General features: G+C 45.5%; 2 protein-coding genes across 7 annotated transcripts in view; both read right to left on the bottom strand.

Annotated features, from left to right (window-relative positions):
- Positions 1–19,061, bottom strand: part of ADHFE1 (alcohol dehydrogenase iron containing 1) — a 36,861-nt gene extending 17,800 nt beyond the window's left edge. Inside the window, exons 1-8 of one of the 6 annotated variants that reach the window (XM_033202242.1) lie at positions 18,956–19,061; positions 11,347–11,384; positions 8,616–8,662; positions 7,059–7,112; positions 6,741–6,895; positions 6,069–6,265; positions 4,144–4,221; positions 2,510–2,615 (exon numbers count right to left, since the gene is read on the bottom strand). In XM_033202242.1, the coding sequence (XP_033058133.1) occupies positions 2,510–2,615; positions 4,144–4,221; positions 6,069–6,265; positions 6,741–6,895; positions 7,059–7,112; positions 8,616–8,662; positions 11,347–11,384; positions 18,956–19,014 (734 nt within the window). In that variant the 5' untranslated portion in view covers positions 19,015–19,061. Of the gene's footprint in view, positions 1–2,509; positions 2,616–4,143; positions 4,222–6,068; positions 6,266–6,740; positions 6,896–7,058; positions 7,113–8,615; positions 8,663–11,346; positions 11,385–14,620; positions 15,378–18,636 lie in introns of those variants that run through there. The other 5 variants (XM_033202243.1, XM_033202245.1, XM_033202244.1 and 2 more) reach the window with 5 other exon arrangements.
- A 1,732-nt stretch (positions 19,062–20,793) lies between these two features.
- On the bottom strand, positions 20,794–22,524 carry RRS1 (ribosome biogenesis regulator 1 homolog). Its single transcript, XM_033202240.1, has one exon. The coding sequence runs from the start codon at positions 22,384–22,386 to the stop codon at positions 21,289–21,291; it is 1,098 nt and encodes a 365-aa protein (XP_033058131.1). The 5' UTR covers positions 22,387–22,524; the 3' UTR covers positions 20,794–21,288.
- Between the last annotated feature and the right edge of the window lie 795 nt (positions 22,525–23,319).

The raw sequence follows: 23,319 nt of genomic DNA, 5'->3' as shown, positions 1-23,319 counted from the left end.
GGGTCATAGCTACACCAGACTCCTATGAAAATTACAGTGTAATGAGTGAGAACAGAGACTTTGGGGTCAGCTGCCCAGATGTCAATCCTGGAGCTAGATATTTCTGCTGTGGACCTGGTGTGAGGCAGTATCCTTCTTGTGACTCTAAGACAGGGATAAATAATAGTACTGGTTCGTGATGTGGCTGTGAAAATTTGATGAGTTGACACATGTAAAGTATTTAGAATACTGCCTGGCACATTGTATACCTTAGTGTTCACTATTATTATTAATTCTTGGCCTGAAGAAAAAGCAGATCTTTTTCTCTCATGTACCCTAAACTCAGAGTTTGCTATTTCAAGAACTAAGCTTCAAAGCTGCCTCCACCTGCTGGTCTGCCATGGCTTCTAGCTCATCAACTGCAGAAGAGAACAGACATCACCGTCTAGATCAGTGATGCACTGGAAACACAGTGTAACCTGAACTATGGTTTGCATGAATTATAGTTTTCAGTATAATTCCCCATGGAGGCCTCTGTAGTGTTTCTGGGACACTCTCTTTTCACTTGACTGTGAAGGGAGATGACACCATGTTTTGCACGAAGTATAACTTTCATTTTCCCTAGAATGGAGGAATTACTCTCTTCTACATACGAGAAGCAGATAATGTTTTTTGGACAAATCATTAGAAAATGTTTTGGAAATTAGTTTGTCGATGGATATGAAGGTCTTGTGGTTCTAAGCAGGGAATGTATGAATAATGCAAGAACGAGGTGTCCACATGGGGAAGTTGGGGTGGCCGGTGAGGCCACTGTAGTCAGAGTGTTTCCTCTGTCTTGCAGCACATCTAGACTGTATCTAGATCCCAAATCCAAGTGCAGATTTGTTTCTCAGGGGTAGACTCACTGAGCTGAGCTCACAGAAACTATGTGTAAAGCCTGGAAGTCAGCTTAATACTTTATGACAAGAAACGTAACTGTTGAGCAGACATCTGAGCGTTCAGGATGGCACCTTCTCTCCCTACAGTCAAGCCGTAGGATGGCCACTTTATGATCAGAAGTCCATGGAGTCCTAATGAGGAGAGTTATCTGGAAGATTTAATACATGGCTTGTCTACCTTCAGAATAGGCCACTGGGCCTTAAGGGCAGATTCCTCGGGCCAGGTGTTCTTTCCTTTGGGCAGTACTTGAAAGAGCAACTGCCATTATTCTCCTGCCTTCTGAGCCCACTCCCCACTTTGATTGACAGTGAAGTCTTTGGACCTGTGAGTTACCCACTTAAGGGTGACTGCTTTGGGTCGCGATGTATTTATTATGCACTTTACAGTTAGGAAGGATAACCTCATTCCCCTCATTTCCATGTTATTAGGAGACAGCCCATCAAAGTTCTGACAATATTGACCAGAATGGAGTTAGACACAGTTTTCTACAGTCTCTTGGCAGGCAGCATAACATAGTGAGGGAAGCAGAATGTGGCCCTGAGGGACCTGGATGTGAGTTCTGACTCTGTCACCTCCCGCTCGTGTGACAAGCAGTATACAAGTACTTAGGATGTGACAGTCACTGTACAGGGATGTGCAGGCATGTGCCACCATGCTCGATTAATTTGTAAAAAATTTTGTTTGTGGAGACGAGGTGTCACTTTGTTGCTCAGGTTGGTCTCAAACTCCTGGCCTCAAGTGATCCTCCTACCTTGGCCTCCCAAAGTGCTGGGAATACAGGTGTGAGCCACTGTGCCCAGCCTGCACTGTTTTTAAAATACGTACCACTGAGGATGAAAACATACTGTGACTCCACACATTTTAAGATATGTCCTGATTTCGGAGGTGTTAAAATGTGAAAAAAATGTGCACGTGCACATAGATGAACGAGAGTCATTTGGCACATGCTGAATGTGAAGTGCCTGTGGAGACTTTATGAGGCCTGGAGCTCAGGAGCAAGGTCTGTGATAGAAATACTGATTAGGGGGCCATTGGCACAACGCAGCTGAAGCCGAGGGAACATACAGTAAGACTATGGGCAAGTCACTAAACATCTCAAACCCACTTTTCTTGTTCAATAAAACAAAGGTCCTGTATCACACAGAGCTGCAGTGAAGTGGCGATGTATGTGAGGTGCTAACACAATGTACATGGTCTGGGGGCGCTCTGGAGGCGTTAGCTATGTTCCCTGCCCTCTTCCATGACATGAAGCCTTGGGCATTGCCTAGTTAGTGAGACCATAAAGGTAGCTGGTGTGTCCCTGAGACACCACACACCAGCTCCAACTGCCCCCTTAGCGGCATCCCTGTGGCCCTGGTTGTGGCTGGGGGGGTCCATCCTGAAGAGCAGGTTTGTGGCCCACACCAGATGTCACCTAGTCATCAACCTCTAAAGCTTGAATGTTTTGATTTAGGACAGGGGGTAATGACAGCTAAAGCCGGGGGTGTTGTGGGGTGCTAATCAATGAATACTTAGCATGTGCTTTGAGCAACAAAATACTATCCATAGACTCAGTACTAAAAAAGCCCCTCCAGGCAGCACCAGCACTTACCAAAGCACATCAAAGCCACTGTTGGCGACCACTCGGGCAGGCATGTGGAGGGTGTGCAGAGGATCAATCAGTCCCAGTGTGGGTTTGATGGCTCTCGAAGCGATGCCTAAAACATAAGGATTTTCAGTAGAGGCTGAAGCCATGGGCATCATTTTAAGAAGGTAAATGACTTCGGGATAATAAATCACCCTAAAAATAAAAATATGAGAAAAGGTTCATTTTCATGTCATGAGGCAGCAAGGAGCAGTGAAAAGTAATTTAGAATCAGAAGCCTGGGGTTTTCAGTGGTGTGCTGGAGCTGGCTCCTCCTGGTTTCCAAGGGCCACGTGCATGCATCTCTTTCCAACTCCTGGATGAGTGATGTCATTGGCCATGGTGAGCATATTTACACCACAGAAATGGGCCAACACTACAAGTCAGGGTTTACTTGTTTATTATTAAATTCCAGAGAGCCAGTTTACTAGTACACCACTGGTCCTCGCTCTGCAACTTACTTTGTGTCTTTGGGCAAGTCACTTAGACTCTCTGAGTTCTCTATAAGATTAGACTATAAGAGCACAGGGCCTCCAGCTCTCATTGAGCTGTCATAGGGATCAAATGGAGAATATTAGGTAAAAGTCTTTAGAAACTGTGAGGTAGAATGTAAGTGTTGGCCATTATCATCGTCAACGTACGAAATGTCAAAGGATAGTGCAATTTAATTTTAAAAAGAAAAGTTACTAAAAATGTGCAGTTAAATGTCAATTTATTCTGCTACAAAGATCTGAAAGTAAGATATTGAGCCAGACTAAAAAGAGAGACATTTCTACCACATTATCCAAGAGTCCACGACAGAGAAGACAGCATAAAAATGACTAAGACGACAGAAAGCAGAACAGAGGTTACCTGGAAAAAGGACTGGAGGGATTGCTGGGACGTAGCATGAGGAAACTTTCTGGAGTGATGGAAATGTTTTGTATCTTGATTGGGGCGGTGGTTACATGAGCATATATGTTTGTCAAGGTTCATCAAACCAGATTCTTAAAATGTGTGCATTTTATTATACAAAAATCACATCTCAATAAAGTTGATTTAAAATGGAAAAAATACATCAGAGAAAGGAAACAGTCATTTATCATTGATATACAGTCACTAACTTGGACAGAGAATAGCCAATTAAGATTCATGGCATTTCAATATGCTTTCAGTGGTAATTCTCAAAAGGAAGTTTATTACATTGTTTCATATTTTGATATGTACTTGGAAAAGGAAAGAAAATGTGTGTATGTACATACCCTTTCCTTGACTCCTTGATTTTTTTCCTTTCTTTTTAAACTTGAGACAAAATATTTAACATATTTATAGGGTACATGTGAGTATTGGTTACATACATAGAATGTGTGACGATCAAGTCAGGTTACGTGGGATATTCATCACTCTGAGTACTTTTGGGGAACATTTCAAGTCCTCTCTTCTAGCTACTCTGAAATATACAACACATTGTTGCTGACTATCATCACCTTACTCTGCTATAGAACACTGGGGCTTAGTCTAACTGTATCATAACTGCTTGATTTTTAAATATTAGGATTTAAAGAAGAGTGTGGAGTTGAAAGGTAAGAGAGATAATTCAAAATTATGGGCAAAGTTCTTACCAGTTTTTACTTTCAAGTGTTCATAGTCAAAAATGGCAACCCCAGTAGTTTCACTCCCGGTTCCTGAGGTAGTTGGCACTTGAACAAAATAATATTAATTTTAATAAAGCATCTAAATAAAGGTTAGTGGAGATACCTAATTCAGCCTTAGGACTGAGGAACAAAATTAGAGAAGGAAACTTTGCTGACCCTCTTGTCTGCATGATGTATATGAATTAACATATATGGAAGCCTAACATGTATGATGTCTATATCTGCATTAACGTGTATGTAAATCTAACATGTAGGATGTCAGTGTCTGTGTTATCATGCATGTAAGTCCAATGTGTATGATGTCTGTATCTGCATTAACAGTCATGCATGAGGTCTGTATCTATATTGGCATGCATGTATGTTTAGCATGTACATTGATGTCTGTGCCTGCATTAATGCACTTGTATGTTTGACATGTATCATGACTGCTGGATGAATGTCTATGTTGTTTAATATGCATAATGTCTGTGTCTATATTAATATGTATGTATATTTAATATGTATGTGTGACCTCTGTATCTGTGTTAGCATGCATGTATGATGTCCATGTCTGCATTAACATACGTGCATGTTTAGCACGCATGTGTGTTTAATATGCATGTCTGTGTCTGCATGAACATGGTCATGTTTAATATGCATATTGCCTGCTTCTGCATAAATGTGAGTGTTAATATGTATGGCGTCTGTCTGTATTAACATACATGTGTGTTTAATATGTATGTGATCTCTGTATCTGTGTTAACATGCACGTATGATTTCTGTGTCTTTGTTAACACACATGTATGTTAGTCATGCACATGTGTGATGACTGTGCTGTATTAATAGCAGTGAGCTCTGGGAACTTCAGGCTCCTTGGGGGCCAGAGCTTAAGCAGCTGCAGCTGGGTCAATGCAGGCTGCCCGGCACCTCTGGTAACAAAACTCATATTTGCTCTCCCTAAAAGACATCTTTATTCCCTCTTGGCAGCAAGCACAGTGACGCTCTGCCTTTGCTGGGCTCCGTGGTTTTGTGGTTCTGTCAAGTTTCTAAACTTTACTAATCACCCCTCTGTGTGATGCTGACACAGTTTCACCAGAGGGTTCCATTTGCCAGACACCAATTATGCTGCTCCCTGCTGATCCCTCATTCACAACACAGCAGTTCATCTGCCATCGACTTACTCACATCCCATCATAAGGCCTCTTCACAATGGGCAGGAGAGGGGAGAAGAAAGGGCAAAACTTTAAACTGAGGATATGTCCAAGTTACCAGCTAGTGCATGTTAGCTATAAAACTTTAAATAGTAATATGCTAGCAGCCATAAAAATGGCAGAGAAGAAAAGACCAGAAAATCTCAAGGTCCCCTGTGGAACAAATGAGCTTTTCTGATTTGGATTTGTATGTCTGTGCCCTGGGTAGCCACAGAGCAGATGTCACCCAGAGTGATGGGCCATGCTGGCCACATGTCCCAGGGAACAGACAAAGCCTGAGGTCAGCTGAAGAGCCATTATGTAGAAGAAAGGGTTGAGTCAACACCAGAAAATTAACAGCTAATGTTCTCCTTAAACTCTACAGTGGCTGGCAAAACAGAACAAAACAGAGAGCAGTTTAGAGGACAAAGCTGCTGACAGAGGGATCTCATCATATGTCAGTGATGACCTTCCCCCTTTTCCACGTGGTGACCCCATAGCTTAAATCTGCAAACTTTCCTTCCACTGACCCAAATTGTCTTTATCTATACAATAACGAAGATCAGAATTTTAAAATGAATGATTGGTCTCCAATCAAGGCATTGATTTGAAATGAACAAACCAGAAAGCTTTAGAAATGTATATGTTAAAAGGACTGGCTTGCCTCTTTCTTAAGACCTTTTGCTAACTGCAAAATAAAACAAAGAAATAAACAGTCTTTACCTGCAATCAGAGGCTTAAGAGGCACAGACACAGGCTTTCCCTTGCCAATGGGGGCACTGACATAATCTAGGAAATCAGAATGAGGGCTGGATGCATACAGATTAGCAGCCTTACAGGTGTCCATGGTAGAGCCGCCACCGACAGCAACATAGGCATCAAAAGCTCCCTTTTGGGCAAACTCAATAGCTTCCATGAAGCTTGGAAAGGGAAAATAAAAATCATTACGTTATATTTTTCAGAAATAAATTGCCATGTCATTAACTAAGGCTTGCAGTAAGTTTTGTGGGTTTTGTTTTTGTTTTTGTTTTTGTTTTTTTTTTTTGAGAGAGTCTCACTCTGTCGCCCAGGTTGCAGTGCAGTAGCACGATCTTGACTCACTGCAACCTATGCCTCCTGGGTTCAAGTGATTCTTCCACCTCAGCTTCCCGAGTAGCTGGGATTACAAGTGCCAGTCACTATGCCTGGCTAATTTTTGTATTTTTAGTAGAGACAGGGTTTCACAATGTTGGCCAGACTTGTCTTGAACTCCCGACCTCAAGCAAACTGCCCGCTTTGGCCTCCCAAAGTGTTGGGGTTACAGGCATGAGCCACTGCGCCAGGCTGGGGGCAAGTTTTAATCAACAGTTAGCTTCTGCTTAAAGTAAAGAAACAATAACAACAATACGAGAATACCTTGCATCCGTTGGTTCCACTCTCACATTATCATAAACTGTAAAGGGGATGCCATTCTTCACTAGGGAATCCATAGCTACTTGCACAGGAGGGAGCTGGGAAAGGTTCTTGTCTGTCATCAAGCACACATTTTTAGCACCCATGTTTTGTAGGTCCTACAAGAAAACTTAGGTTCAACTGCACTAGAACTGCAATAGACTCTTCTGGCAAACTCACACTGTACATTTTTAAAAATAGAGGACGTGATTGTTGTCAGCATGTGTCTTATGAGATATATAACATTTACAGTAGGAGACTGTAGACGTCTCGAATACTTGCCATTCCCACTTCCTTTGTAACTCCTGCTCCATATCTAATATTTGAAACAGCCATCTGAAAAAAATAAAAAGGTTTAGATGTAGGGAGTATTTGAGAGTTGGCCAGTCCATTTCTAAAAACCTGAAATGGTTTCCTGTTGCCTAGAGCACAGAGTATACACTCCTTAGCATGGTCTTCCAGGTCATCTCCCATCTGGTCTCACTTAAAGAAGTGTGAACACACCACACTTCCTTAAGCAAACCTCAGCTCCTGTCACATTTGAATGACTTGTCTTTTCCCAAACACATCATAAACTCTCAATTGTTCCCTTAGCTTCAAATGCCTGCCTTCCTCTATCTCCACCCATAAAATAACTCTCAAATGTTGTACTTTCTGTTCATCCACACACCCTTGCATACCTGCCACCCAGCCAACGCTACTGTCTTCTATGTTCCAGGCACTGTGTAGGCTCTGGTAACTCAACTATGAATAAGAGACACATGGCCTCATAAAGTTTACAGATGAGAGAAAGGCTTTTACACTGATGGACGATGGGTCATGTTTGGCCTGAAATATGTTTTGTTTGATCTGTGTTATGTTTAAATTTCTTTTTTTTTTTGAATTGACTAATAACTCTTAAAAATTAGGATTAAAAAACTTAATAGGACCATCTGAATTTCACTTTCTCTTGAATAATCCAGCAAACTGGGAATGCATTCGCATATGGCAGTGATCTTATGAGGTTGAGTGGAGTCACACCTTAGATGGGGCCTGTGCCTTCATTGAGCTCAGCATGGTATCACCCAGCCTGGTCATCTGTAAGTTAACCGTTGGGCCCCCGGTGACATTTTAATTAGTAATTCCTGAAGCCGAGCGCAGTGGCTCACATCTGTAATCCTGGCACATTGAGAGGCTGAGGTGGTCGGATCACCTGAGGTCAGGAGTTGGAGACCAGCCTGGCCAACATGGCAAAACCCTGTCTCTACTAAAAATACAAAAATTAGCTGGGCATGGTGGTATGCACCTGTAATCCCAGCTAGTCAGGAGCCTGAGGCAGGAGACTCGCTTGAACCCAGGAGGCGAAGGTTGTAGTGAGCTGAGATCACACCACTGCACTCCTGGGTGACAGAGTGAGACTGTCTCAAAAAAAAAAAAAAAAAAATCCTGGACAAGGAGGAGACAGGGACTTAAACAAATAATTATAAGTAGTTATGTAATTACAGTGTGACAAAAATGCACCAGAATTGTTACTTTACTTTGACCTCGTTTGGGATTGTTATAATTATAAAACTAAAGGTTTAACATATAACATATATATAGCAGAATTTGTAGAATTGGGAATTTATCCTATTTTAGTGGCTGTACAAAGACAGCACTCTAGACATTAGCCATGATCTCAGAAGGTTTATATTCCATTATACTAACCAGGTACTTTGCTAAATATGGCCCGATCAAATAGAGATGATGGAACATGAATTAGTAGTAGATTTAAAATAAAATAATAATTCATTAGCAAAATATTCTAGTTTTATTTTTTCTGGTCATTCATAAAAGAAATAATGGATTGAGTGAATATACCTCAAAGGCATAATCTGTTGTTTTCCCAGAAGGTGAAAGTCCAGGGGCTAGAAATGTAAAATTTAGCATCAAAGTGGGTCTTTAAAATAAAGCATAAATATTGTTATTTGATAGTAAAATCCAGCAGTGAACATAAGTATTTCCTTTGAAGTCTTACCGAAAATATATTGTTTTCAGGTTTCACTGTTGCACATCAAATTAAAATCAATACTTGCATTTTAAGATAGAATGTAATGTGGCCGGGCGTGGTGGCTCACACCTGTAATCTCAGCACTTTGGGAGGTTGAGGCTGGCAGATTACCAGGTCAGGAGATCAAGACCATCCTGGCTAACACGGTGAAACCCTGCCTCTACTGAAAATGCAAAAACAATTAGCCGGGCGTGGTGGTGGGCAACTGTAGTCCCAGCTGCTCCGGAGGCTGAGGCAGGAGAACAGCTTGAACCCAAGAGGCGGAGGTTGCAGTGAGCCGAGATCATGCCACTGCACTCCAGCCTGGGCAACAGAGTGAGACCTGGTCTCAAAAAAAAAAAAAAAAAAAAAAAGAATGTAATGCTAACTTGAGGCTAAATTTGTGAAAACAATAAAACATTTCCTCCATTATAATTAAAATACGAGTTTGAAAATATAATGTGTAACATCCTCTAGAAAAAAATCCCCTAGTCTAGAGTTGGGTTACTATTAGAAAACAACTACTAGTAAGTTCATGAATTAGAGACTTGCTTACACTTCTTATAGCAACTGTGATAACTTGTTTGAATTAATTTTTTTAATTCATAGGGATAACTTACCACAGTAAGATATTTACATTTCTCAAGCTTATGCATATAAAAAACATATTTATCTTGGTGAAATTTAATAAACTTTTTTGTTTTTTGAGATGGAGTTTCGTTCTGTCACCCAGGCTAGAGTGCAGTGGCGGGATCTTGGCTCACTGCAACCTCCACTTCCCAGGTTCAAACTATTTTTTTTTTTTTTTTTTGAGATGGAGTTTCGCTCCATCACCCAGGCTGGAGTGCAGTGGCGGGATCTCAGCTCACTGCAACCTTTGCCTCCCAGGTTCAAGGGATTCTTCTGCCTCAGCCTCCCTAGTAGCTGGGACTACAGGCGCGCACCATCATGCCCAGCTTATTTTTGTATTTTTAGTTTCACCATGCTGACCTTGTTACCCACCCACCTCGGCCTCCCGAAGTCCTAGGATTACAGGCGTGAGCCACCGTGCCTGGCCTAATAAACATTTTTATAAGGTGCTATTTCCTTGCAAAGGATTAGGTTTTAATTATGGTAAAAATGATTTTCTGTCATATTGGAACAATGAATGGGACCTAATTAAAGATTTTTATCCTTGTTTTTATCTACTTATTTGTATCAATACTGGTCAGTCATAAGATAAAGTCTACAGAACAATTTTCACTATGCTTTTTCTTTTTTAAGGAAAATAGATAAGAACTAGACAACAATCTACCTTCAGCTCCCTGAGTGCAAAGGCACCCTTAACCAAAACCCAAATTTATTTGATTCCTCTAGGCCTAAAAAAAATTAATCTGTCCTGGTGCAGGAGCTCAAGCCTATAATCCCAACATTGTGGGAGGCCGAGGTGGTAGGATTGCTTGAGCCCAGGAGTTTGAGGGTACAGTAAGCTACGACTGTACCACTGTACTCCAGCCTGGATGACAGAGGGTGACCCTGTCTCTCTCTCTGTATATAAAAATATATTATTCCTGTTATTAAATTTTAGATAAAGACATAAATATGATCCTAGAAAATAATGAGAATATCTTTCTGTAAAGTATTAATTTTATTCCCTCAAATAGGAAATTAATTGTTGAAACCAACTAAGAATTCGAGAAAATCAGCTGAAGACAAAATTCTGTATATGTTCAGAAGGGCCTTAAAAGCTGGACATGTTTCTGCCTCATAGATGGCAGTTAATGATGGACAGGGAGGTCCCTTGGCTTGTCCTGAAGGGTAAGTCACTCCTTGGGCAAGAGAAAGCCTTTGGTCCGTTACTCTCTCTAACTCCCCAGCCGGCTTCTCTGTGGGTTTCTGCTTAGGATCCTGGATGGTCAGCCTCCTTCCTTTCCAACTCTTGCCTTAATGTTTAGATCTGACCTTAGAAGAGACAAAATCGGTGGCTGTGTCAGTAATCCATGTGACATTCTAAGGACATGCTGAAACTATGTTGAGTTTCCTGCTGCTCTGTGGACCACAGTGTTTGGTGTTTGGTAGTGATTAAGATGTTGTGGAAACTGAAACTTTGTTATTATTTTTAAGTATTAGGAAATACAATATTATTTTAAATGCAATATTATTTTAAAGATTGATACAAACAAGTTTTGTTTTTCTTTCTAAGAACCACCTTGTTCTTTAACCTCTAGTTTTTAGAGATGTTTTAGAACCTTCCAAAGACTTCATCTTGATTAATTCTGTTTGACGAACTCAGACATTCTTAAAATCCTATCTGTGCATTTTTAGACTTGGCAAGTAATTAAAAGAGAAAAGCGTTATAAGTAGCATTAAATATATATTTGAGACAAACACGTGATTAGTAGTGTACATTCAGCTAACTTTATATAGAGTTACATGTTATCAATTTCACAGTGAAATGGTAATTGTTTTCATGGACCTTGTTCTCACATGCCTTAGTTTTCTTTACATACACTATCCAAATGTATTATAATGTTAAATGCAGAAACCAAAATTGTGGCTAGTTTAAAAATACAGAAGTATTACCTTGGGAGTAAGTATGAGAATGAGTTGGGCACTGGCACCTAGGGAAAATAAAAACGACAGCAAAAAAAAAAACAACAAAACAAAAACCAAAGGTGAAAATAAAGACCAAAAATGAAAAGCCTTAAGCTAACTCAGATTGCAGTCTAGTGCTAAGATGCTATCAAACTGGTAGTTCTTGGCAGACACCGTACAACAGAAAAAATACATAGAGACCCGGAAATAACGATGGACAAAAAGTTGACTCAGCGTCTTCCCAGCGCTGTAGCATTATTCTTTCATGGATTCATTTACTCAAGCAATTCCTATCAAATGCCTGCGGGCAGCTGAGATAAACGCTCTGGGGGTACATGCAAGTTTAAGATGGGGGTCCCTGGTCTCCATGAGGCCTCAGCTCTTGCTGGGTTAGGAGCTGGGTTAGGGTCCCTGGTCTCCAAATCGACCCAAGGTTAACTTTACCCGTGCGCCTCTTCTTACTTACTACCCTATGCTGGGAACTTGTCTTGTATATTTCCCAGCGTCTTCAAGGTGGCTAATTTTTCTTCAAGCAGGCTCTAGATCCGAGCCTCCAGGAAACCTTCCTGGACCCAAAGACCTCCCTGGTCCCCATCTTTCTCTACCCAGTTGCAGCCCCGGGCTCTGAGCGCTCCTCCATCCCCGCCGCGCGGCTCCCCAGCGCCCCCAGCAGCGCGCACACCCGGCGCATCCCGCGCTCCAAGGCCGCCACCGCATCTCACTTCTCTCAGTCGGTTTCTCTACCGATTTCCCACGTCCTCCTCTTTGGAAACTCTCCCTCCCCTGGCTCTGGTCTCCCTTCCTGTCCTGGTTGTCTCCTATTTCTTGGACAGTCCCAGTCCCTCCTCTGGCTTCTCTTTCTCCTGCTCCCTCTCTGATCGAGGCTGGGAAGACGGTTTTATGTTTCGTTGGGTTGCGCAAAGAACCTTGTCCAGTGGTTGGGTCTCGGTAGATACTTGAGTGCATCACTTCCTCCTCCCCGCCAAAAATTCAAATCTGGAATTAAAACACCCGAGGGGGAAGGTTGGGGAGAAGGAAAAGGGTTGATCTCAGTGGCCGTCCAGATCTCAAAAATTGGAACTGTGAAGTCAAAGCAGACCAGGGGGCGAGTGAGCGCTGGCGCGAGTCGCGGCCGCCATCTAGTGGTCCCCGCCGCGCGCCGGGGAAGAGGACGCGGGCCAGGCCAGGCGTGTCCCTTCACGGTGGGCTTTGGTTGGAGGACTTTCCCTGCTTACATCCTCCAAGGACAAGAAAAGTGAGGTAGAGGGAAGGAAAAAAAAAAAACATCCAAACTCAAAGCTTTCCAAAGTGAACGCTCCTGGGAGCACTTGCTTCCTCCCCACCCCCCACCCCCCCCTTTTTTTTTCTTCCCCAAGCTCTGAGGCTATCTCGATTCATTATTTCCACTTCTTACTCGCGATTTGTATCCTGTCCCCTCTTGCTTTCTCGGGACCTCTACCTGTCCTGTATTTCCTAGTTCTCCCCCTCACTCAATCTTTTTCAGCCTATTGAAGAGTTTTGCGCCTGAAACTTTTCCACCTCCTATCCCCTCTGGCGGGCTCACTCTCCCTCTCTCTCCTCCCGACCTACATTTGCTGGCTTCGCTTCTGGGTCTCGGACACATTCCTTGGCCCCTGAAATCAGGCTGCTGTGTCTGCAAGTCCAGCTGTCCGGCTGTGTCCTCACTTCTCAGACCTGGTAGCATCTCACTCTAGTAGCATAAAACGCATGGTCACACCTTTTTGGGCAGGTGGAACTTTTTCCTGGCTTCCAATAGCCCTACTTGCCTAGGCTTCCTCTAATTGTTCTTTTACTGGCTCCTTTTTCACTCTGCCTATTCCTTAAATGTTAGGTTCTGTCCTGGGCTGCCTTCAGCCATTCTGACCCTTCCTCCTCCCTCACCCTTTAGAGCTCATTATGCACCAGGGCCTCAAACATGTCTCTACCCAACTCTACCCACTTTTCCTGGGACCCTGCCACTCTCTGGTTCCAGTATCACCTCTCATGTGGATGACTACCAAATTCCCAACCGGCTTCTCATGGCTCCGCCTCTGCCACCTCTATTCCTCACACTGTAGTCAGGGCCTATTTCCAATGAATGTCACACCCTTGTTGAAAGCTGCTTCAATGGCTCCCCACGGCTCTTATATAAAGTTCAGGCCTGCCCCTGCCTGACTGGCCCCTTAACTCACTCCATCTCTGGGTTTGGGTTCCCAGAAAAATTAACTTCTTTCTTTTCCTTGCATGAGCCACAGTCTCTCTCTCTCCTCCGGAACTTCGCCCTTATTATTTTCTCTGCCTGCAACATACTTTCCTTCCCTTTTTCTGGATAACTTTTGTTCTTTCCTGTCAGTTCCCCTGGGCAGCCTTCCCTGAGGCCTAAGGCTGCAGAGAGACACCCTTTCTGGAGCCTCCCTTCACGTTAAAATGTACCACACTGATGCTGTTTTCCTGCTTCTGTCTGCCTGTGGATTGTGAGTTTAGTGATGCCCAAGTAGGATCTACTGTTTCTCACAACTTTATCCCCTGTGGCTAGCACCAAGTAAGTGCCAGGCACAAAGTAAGTCTTTTGTACTGATTAAATGAGGGAGTAAATGAATAAATAAGTGAATGTAGACATTTTCATTCCCATGACCCTCTCCTCTCTTTTCCTGGCATGCCAAGACAGAGGGCCTGAACTGGAGTGGGGGAACTGGGCCATGGGTTCCTGCCTTCTTAGGATGGCCTGAAGGCACTAATAGGCTTCTTTGGACTCCTTCAGAGAAGCAGAGTGAGGCTACCTACCCTCCTGGCTCTGGCCCCATTATTCTGGCTTCCCTCTTGATATCGCTGATTACCTCTTAGCCACACTCTCAGCAAAAGCCAATCTGTCTCCCATTCCCTAAATCGCATCCCCTCTCATCTACTCAAGGACTGCCAGCAGCTCTCCCTTCTCTCCTCTAAATCATCAAAATCTCCCTTCCTGTTAGACATTATCCATCAGCAACCAGCATTTTTTTTAAGCTTATTCATAAGCACATTTCCTCCATCTTATATAACAAAACCAGAAACCTCTTGTTCCTCTTTCCTCTCCCACTCCCACTTTTACCTCTCTCCTTCCCTTCAGCGGGCTATACTCATTCTTCTGATTTATCTTCTCCCATTCCCTCTGGAACCTCCTGCCTTCACCTTTTATCCCGACTCAACTGACCAACTTCCCAGCTCACTAGTGCCCTCTACCCAGCTAACCACCCTGCTCAGTTCAGTTCTGTCCTCACGGTACCTGATGTGTCAGCGGCATTCTCCTGATCACTCCCTCCTTCCTGGAAACATGTTCTTCCCTGGCTTCCAGGGCACCACTCAGTTTTCTTCTCACCACACTGGCTGCTCTTAGCTTCATTTCTTTTCATGATTTTTGACTCCAAACGCTGGAGGGCTCAGGGATCAGTCCTGGAACATTTTCTTTTCTTTCCACACTCAGTCTCTTAGTGACCTCCCCTGGTCTCATGGTCTCAAATACCTTTGATGCTGATGACTTCCGAATTTATCTTTCTGGCTTGGGCATCTCTCCTGAACTCCAGCTTCACCTGCCCACTTGGCATCTCTGCTTGGAAGTCTATGAAGTGTCAACATTTTCCCTATGGAAGACTAAGCTCCTGGTGTTCTCTCAAGCCTGCTTTTCCCACAGCCTTCCCCATCCCCATCGAATGGCAATTTCATCCTTCCAGTTGTTCACGCCAGAAAATCTTGGGGTCACCCTTGGCCCCACACTCCCATCTCCCCCCTATTCACTCTGCTCTATACCCAGGTATGCTTCACCTCTGTGTACCTTCCCTGAAAGCCACAGGGTTTGCTTTCTCCATCCACTGGTCTTTCTGCAACCATTACCTTCTCAGTGAGTGTGGTCAGCTGAGTAGTCGCTCCTGAAGATAAGGTTCTAATCCTGAATCTGTGAATGTTACCCTATATGGTAAGAGGAACTTTGCAGATATGATTAAGAATCCTGGCTGGGCGAAGTGGTTCACACCTATAATCCCAGCACTTTGGGAGGCCAAGGCGGGCGGATCACCTGAGGTCAGGAGTTCAAGACCAGCCTGGCTAACATGGCAAAACCCCGTATCTACTAAAAGTACAAAAATTAGCCGGGTGTGGTGGTGTGTGCCTGTAGTCCCAGCTACTTGGCAGGCTAAGGCAGGAGAATCGCTCAGACCCAGGAGGTGGAGGTTGCAGTGTGCCAAGATCACACTACTGTACTCCAGCCTGGGCGACAGAGCAAGACTCCATCTCAAAAAAAAAAAGAATCTTGCCAGGTGTTGTGGCGCATACCTGTAATCCTAGCACTTTGGGAGGCTGAGGTGGGAGGACTGCTTGAGGCCAGGAGTTCAAGAACAGCCTGGGAGACATAGTGAGACTCCATCTCTACAAAAAATAAAATTAGCTGAGCATGATGGTGTGCCCTGTAGTCCCAGCTACTTGGGAGGCTAAGGTGGGAGGATCTTTGAGGAGGCCAGAAATTCAAGATTGCAGTGAGCCGTGATCACATCACTGCACCCCATCCTAAGTGACATCAAGACTGTCTCAAAAAAAAAAAAAAAATCTTGAGATGGGGAGATTATCCTGGATGATCTGTGTGGGCCCTAAATGCAATCACTCATATCCTTATAAAAGGGAGACAAAGGGAGATTTGACCCAAAAGACAGAAATGTGAGCACTGAAGCAAGATGGGTGCCAGCTGTGAAGATGGACGAAGGGGCCACAAGCTAAGGAACCGAAGGTACAGATCCAGAAGCTGGAAAAAAGCAAGTAAGTGGATTCTGCGGCACCTCTGAGCCTTACTCAGGATGGAGTGTGGCTCTGCTCACACCTTGGCTTCAGCCTAGTAAAACTAATTTTGGACTTCCGACCTCTGGAACTGTTAAGAAGATAAATGTGTGTTAAACCACCAGGTTCATGATAATTTGTTACAACAGCTGTAGGAAACTAACACAGTGAGGGCTGCTCTGAACACCTCAAAAATTGCATCCCTTCCTTCAATGTTCCAGTCCACTTTATGTTATCTTTAATAACTGTCAACAGCTAATGTACTCTCAATTTTACTAACTAGTTTGTCATCTGTCCCCTGTGCCCCATGCATGGCATGGTTAGGTTGTTTTGTTCCCTGCTGTACCCCAGAGAGAACATAGCCAAAGCAGGGCTGCACTGCACATCTTTTTTTTTTTTTTTTTTTTTTGAGACGGAGTCTTGCTTTGTAGCCCAGGCTGGAATGAAGCGGCTTGATCTCTGCTCACTACAAACTACATCTCCCAGGTTCAAGTGATTCTCCTGCCTCAGCCTCCTGAGTAGCTGGGACCACAGGCACCCGCCACCCTGCCTAGCTAAGGGCTGCACATCTGGAGAGAGAATATGACTCTTGCCCTCCAGGGCATTCCCACAACCTCTCTGGCCAGGCCACACCTTGCCTCTGTCTTCTTCAGTGCTGGTTCTTTCCCCTCCATTCAGTTGTCAGCGCAGCTGCTCTATGGAATGCATTGGGCAGAAGCCCAGAGTGCATGCTCTGCCCAATAGAGGTGGCCACACATCACCCCATGCCCTAGACCACTTTTCCCTGATGAAACATGGGCCCAATGATGTCACTTTCCAATTTTCCAGGATTTTCATCGGAAATCTCCCACTTTTAGAATGTTTACCCTATTAGAAAAATAAGCACGTGCAGAAGAAAGCACCATCTTGCTACTCCTGCTGTGACAGTGCTGCTCCCCAGGAATTCACCCTCAGCTGTTTCCTTCTAGGTTAGAGTTTTGCTAAGGCTTCAACTGTCCTCTGTACACATGGATGGATGTGTTCCCAACTCACTCTTGAGCCCCAGAACAATGCTTTCAATCACCTACTGAGGGTCTCCATCTGAATGTACCAGAAGCATGCTCAACTCAAAATGCCCTAGACTGAAGTTGCCATCTTCCTCCTAACACTAACCCTCCTACAGTCCCTGCCTTGGTAAATGACCCCACTGTTTACTTGGTGCCCAAGCCAGAAATCTCAACTCTTAACTATTCAGATACAAAATCCTGTGGATTCTAACCAACCTCTCAACATTTCTATCTACCCAAGGAACTGCCTTTCCGTGCATGAAGCCATTATCTTTAGACTGGAGTAGGACAATGACCTCTAGTCCTTCCTCTTCACATTTCCACCAGAATGCGCTAACACAGTTCTGATTATGCCACACTCCCTTCTCATGCAACCGTTCCAAAAACATTCTGTGTGTGAGACTGATTCCATGGGATATGAATGGTGTTGTGTGACAAAGAATACTATGACACAGGTTTAAAACCAAAAATTTCAACACAGCTTTAGTTTTTTTTTGTAGCTTCTTAGCGCCCTGCATGTCTAATGTATACTTTGATTCTCCAAGAGGGCAATACAGCAGTAAGGAGCTTCCCAAACTTATTTGGCCATGGAATTCTTTTGTTATGGGACACTTTAAGGTATCAATGTTTCATGGTGAGAAATACTGTTCAATGGCTTTCCATTATCTACAGGACACAATTCAAATTCCTTAGTACAGGCCTGAGAACAAGGACTGGGAAGCCAGAGTATCTGGGTTCAAATTATGACTGTGCCATTTGCTTAGCTGTGTGACGCTGGACAAATTCTTCCCCATGCCTTTATTTCCGTATCTATGAGGATGACAATACCGTATGTCACAGGGTCACTGAAAGGATTAGAGTTACTATTATACTGATAGTCCATTCAAAGTGTGTAGGACACTGCCTGGCTCATGGTATTAGCTATATTCTTATTCATGGTCTTTTATCAGCTGTCTTCTCCTATGAAGGTAGGTCTACTTGACTTTTGTGTCCTGGGACTGCATCTCCATCGCTGGTGTTGCTCTTCTCTCTGCCTGACATTCCTCTCCAGTCCCTCGCCTTTCCTCCTACTGATCTCCACCTGTGAGCTCAAACTTTTCCATGTTTCCCAGACAGACTTATGCACTTGCATGGTCAGCAAGTATTTGTCAGGTGACCAGGATGTACCTCGCATTTCTGCAGGGAGTCAGGCGTGTCATAATATTGAAACCCTGACTCCCCTGTACGTGCCAAGGAGTGTGACTCTGTGACTTCTCACATCCATCCTTCCCTTCTACACCCAGTCTGCTGTGGCCGGTTTTAGCCTCGTCCCCTCATCCCATTCCCCACTAGACCTCAAACTGCTCCAGAGCCTTTCATCTTTGTATCCCCAGAACCTAGAATAGTTTTTGGCACGTAATATATGTCCAATAAATATGTATCAACTGCATACATGAATTTGTCTTGGCCACCATGCCAAGCTCTCCACTGCCTGCTACGATGTGGGACCAGGTCCTCTCTGGGCCTCAGTTTCCTTAACGGTAGACAGAGTAAAGACTGCCTCACTGCGCCCTGCGAGGCTGCATCGCGCACTCTGTGACCTGGTTGTTCCGCCTGGCGCGAGGTGGGAGTTCAGGGCGGTATCCCTTTCCCTGAATTCTTGAAAGCAAGCGGAGAAGACTACGCAGGATCCGAGCGGGTCACACCCAAGGGGCTGCGTGGGCACAGTGGCATCCTGCGGTCCCCTGCCCGCCCGCCGGCCCCGCACTCACGCTGCGCGTTGCAGTTGCCTCAGCAAGTGTGCGACCCGGGCCCGGGCGGCTGCGGCCATGGCGCTGGGAGTCCTCTACCCTCCCTGGGTCCTACACCGCCCCCTCCGCCGGCCAATCACGGAGGCCGCGCCTGCCCACCCGCTCTGCCGTGTCACCTGTCTAAGCCCCAGCCCAGTCGGGCTCAGGGCCATATTCCCACGGAGTAAGAACCAGAACCCCAGCTGCCCCAGCGACACTCGCACCATCCATCCTTGACATTGCCGTAGAAGGTAACTGCTCCGCAGGGCCTCGGGTCCGGCGTTAAATCTCTTTACTTATCCTCTATTTTTCACATGTTGAGGACTTGGGGAAAGGGAGAGGAACAGGGACATTCTTTTTCCATGTTTAAAGGATTTGTGAATCCTTTAAAATATTACTTTCCCTTCTGGGAGTATTTTAAGTGATTAAGACCCTGCCTTTAAACTGTTTTAACAGTAAACAAGAACCTAGCAGAGCCCGAGGGTCTTTGCTAAATACTGTGTGAATGGCTTTGCTTTTGATGAAAGCAAAATGGTTTCATCAATAGTTAAAACTTGCCATGATTAGGCTATGCTCCGGGAGGGCTTGGCAGTGCCATATCTTCCATGCCCCAGTGGAAAAGCTGATTAACGACAAAGCTCAACTTTATCAGAAAGTATCCAAAGGCAGTAACAACTAAACATGTGCATTTTTAGTAATCTGTTACTATGAAATCTGAATCCTTTACAGGAGATATTAAGTTTTATAGAAATGAATTTGAGATCAAACTGGAAGAGACTGACGGACAGGAAGAAGACCAAGGACAGCTACATAAACATTTCACCTCCTAACCAAACCAGCTCAGGCCAACTTGACAAATTAATCAAAAGATAATAATGTTCTATGAGAACACATGTACACAGGGAGGGGAACAACACACATTGGGGCCTGGGGCAGGGGACAGAAGGGGGCAGAGAGGCTTAATACTTAGGTGATAGGTTGATGGTGCAGCAAGCCACCATGGCACACGTTTACCTATGTAACAAACGTGCACATTCTGCACATGTACCCCGAACTGAAAAACAAACAAAAAAAACGATAATAATGTCTTAATTAAGAATCTTATGGGTCTGTTTCTTTCTTCCCCAAACAAAACTATACCTGACGTCAAGCTTAAAAACAAACACACACACACATAAACACACACACACACAACTGGGGATACAAATGTAGAGAGATTTAAGTGTTTTCTGGATTAATGAGGATTGTTACCATTAGTCAATGAAGCCCAAATTGATCATTTACAGGAAATCCATGTGTTCAGTGTTGAAAAGCATAAAATCTTTTTTAAAAAACAGCCATTGGTTTTACTACTTTGAATATTATATTTGATACCAAAAGAAGTATAAGTTTGAAAGTGGTCTCACTGCAACTATTATAATTTAACTGCTTTTTTTTCTTTTTTGAGGTCCCTCTGTTGCTCAGGCTGGAGTGGAGTGCAGTGGCGTGATCTGGGCTCACTGCAACCTCTGCCTTCCAGGTTCAAACGATCCTCCCGCCTCAGCCTCCCAAGTAGCTGAGACTACAGGTACCAGCCACCATGTCTGGCTAATTTTTTTATTTTTAGTAGAGATGGGGTTTCACTGTGTTGGCTAGGCTGGTGTCAAACTCCCGACCTCAGGTGATCCGCCCGCCTCTGCCTCCCAAAGTGCTGGGACTCTATAGGAGTGAGCCACTGCGCCCGGCCTGCTTTGTGTTTTTTAGAAAGTAAACAAAAATAATCTGTACCAGGTATCCAGGTAACTGGCTTCATGTACAATTTCTAACCAATAGTCAGAAAGTTAAAAGCCACACTAGATAAGACATCTTTATTAACCTTTAAAACAGTCACTTGCCTATCCAATTCCGAAAGTGTTTTCTTTCCCTTCCCCGCACCCCCCCGCTCTGATTCACAAGCTTGTTGTAAAAATAATGCAGAAACATATACGTCAATCTAAGTCTGAAATATGGCCAACTCTACCTCACCCTATATCCAAAGTTAAAAATAAAAAAGGCTGTTTAAGAATAGAACTCATTCCTGGTTTACCAAATTATTTCCCTAATTCTTAAATCCTCAAATAAGTTCTTAATCTGCAGCCAAAGTCTCGGTTGTGGGAAAAACATTAATTTCTGCAGTCCAACACTTACATACTCTCTTGAGGGAAGGGCAATCCTGTCCCTTTAAACTCAATGAAGGGAGCGGCCAGGTCCTTCTGAGTCCCCGTACAAGTACCTAGAACTTAACACTTAGTATTTATAGTCCTTGGTTTTCAGACGGGTCTGACGGTGAGAAACTATTACTTCCTCCTCTTTCCTCCTGGGCGCTGTCCTCCTTTTCTCTTGTTACCCAAGCCAGGCGGCCCGGAATTCATCTTGCCTCCCAAGCCCCCTCTCCTCTTCCCTCCCTGGCTGGGCGGCCCCCCTTTCCTCTTGCCCCCAGGTCCCTGCCGGCCTCCCTTTCTCTTGCCCTTCTGGCTCATTTTCCTCCTCTTGGCGGCCTCCTCCTGGTCCTCCTCCCTCATCTGCTTATTGGTGGCCCTCGTCACATCCAGCTGAGGCTTCTTGCTGTTCATGACACGAAGCAGCTCCAACTGGTTCTTTTTCTCGGTTGCAAAGTCCCCAAAAAGGGGTTGAAACTTCCTCTTCTTGCCAGAGCCCCGGGGCGCCTTCTCCTTGGGGAGGCGCTCCTGGAAGCGCCCCACAGAGGCGGTGGAGACCTTGGCCACCTGCATGGCGCGGCCCAGCTCCTCCTTACTCTGGTGTCCGGTAGGGTGCAAGCCGGCCGCGCTGGGCAGCTGCATCTTGTGCGCGCGGGCCAGGTTACGCAGCCGGTTCAGCTCGTTTTTGGCCACTCGTTCCTTCTTGGCCTGAATACGCTTGGCGAACTGGTCCTCCAAGGGGTCGGCATTGCCGGGCACCTCAATCAGCCATTCCTTGGTGTCGTCCCGGGCGCGCTGGTAGCCCCAGCGCCGCCGCCACTGGCTGCTCACCTCGTCCCACACCAGGTTGGTCTTCTTCTTGGGACGGATGCCCTTGAGGCGCGCGAACTGCTGCCAGCGTGTAAGTGGCCGCGGCCGGGGCAGAGGCTTCTCTCGCGGCAGGCGTGTGGTGGGCTCCGGCAGCCGCGCCACTATCGTCTCTTCCACGCGCTCCGTGGGCAGCTGCCACAGCTGGTTGATGAGCAATTGCGTATTGTCCCGCGCCAGGGCCCGCAGCTCGGCCTCCGGCGTGGGTCCGGCGCACCGCAGTCCGGTCGGGGGGTTCCGGTCCGAAGCCAGCAGGTTGCCCAGGTCAAACTCCAGCTCCAGCTCCTTGTGCACCGTGATGCGTTGCAACTTCTCTGCCTCGTCCTGCTCTGCCTTTGCCAGCAGCTCCTCCACACTCTGGCCCTCCATGGTTCCGGCTCGGCTCACTCGCTTTGGGGCTGCAGCTGAAGTTACTTTTCCTACAGGGGCGGCCCAAACTCCGGCAACATAACCACGTGCAGACGCCGGGATGCCCAATCCGGAAAAGAAAGGTTCGCTTCCGGAGCGCCCGGAACCGGCTCGCCATCCGGGCAACCAGAGGAAAGGCCGGCAGAGGGCGGTATGGAGAGATGATGGGATTAGAAGCGGGACCTTTAGGCTGACGTCTGATAGAGGCGGAGCTGGCGCCAGCAGCCGGCACTACTAGTGCCAGAGCAGGATTGGGACTACGATTCCCAGGATGCAGCGGGGCGCGGGGGCGGTCCAGGGGGCGGTCCTGGGACAGTCTCGCTGACGGTCTAGAGAGGGCGGTCCTGGGGGGCGGTCCTGGGGGGGGGCAGTTCAGGGTGTGGTGTTAGGATGGTGGTCGGGGACAGTCTTGGGGCGCAATCCGGAGGGGCGGTCCAGGACCAGGGCAGGTACAAATTCCTGGGACTGCCTGTGGTGTGGGTTTCCAATCAAGTGCATGTTACAATTTCTGTGTAAACCCGTTGTGAAGATGTTTAGACAGTCACCCTTCTTAGGGCCAAATTGTTTCACCGGAGTCATAATTTGCTTTCAGGGTTCCTAGTTGTGGCACGAGAAAGATAACATCCCACAGATACACACAGAGCTAATTGTAGAAGATTCGTTTTGTTTTGGGAGTCAGAGGCTCTGGCAATGAAGCTGTCCCGAGTGGGCGCAGGTGTGCACCGACCCTAGCGAGCTAGCTGACTTGGAGCTCCGGGGTTCTGCAGTTACAGAACCTACTCTAGTTCAATCAGTCTAGTACAATGCTGAAACTACGCCACGCTCTGCAGTTACACTCTCCGCCAGGCTCTGCAGTTACACTGCCTAGGTTCCAATCCTGACTGTGCCACTTCT

Source organism: Trachypithecus francoisi, unplaced genomic scaffold, assembly GCF_009764315.1.
Source record: "Trachypithecus francoisi isolate TF-2019V2 unplaced genomic scaffold, Tfra_2.0 Lachesis_group7, whole genome shotgun sequence".
NCBI classification, from domain to species: domain Eukaryota; kingdom Metazoa; phylum Chordata; class Mammalia; order Primates; family Cercopithecidae; genus Trachypithecus; species Trachypithecus francoisi.
This window is presented reverse-complemented; position numbering and strand designations above follow the sequence as displayed.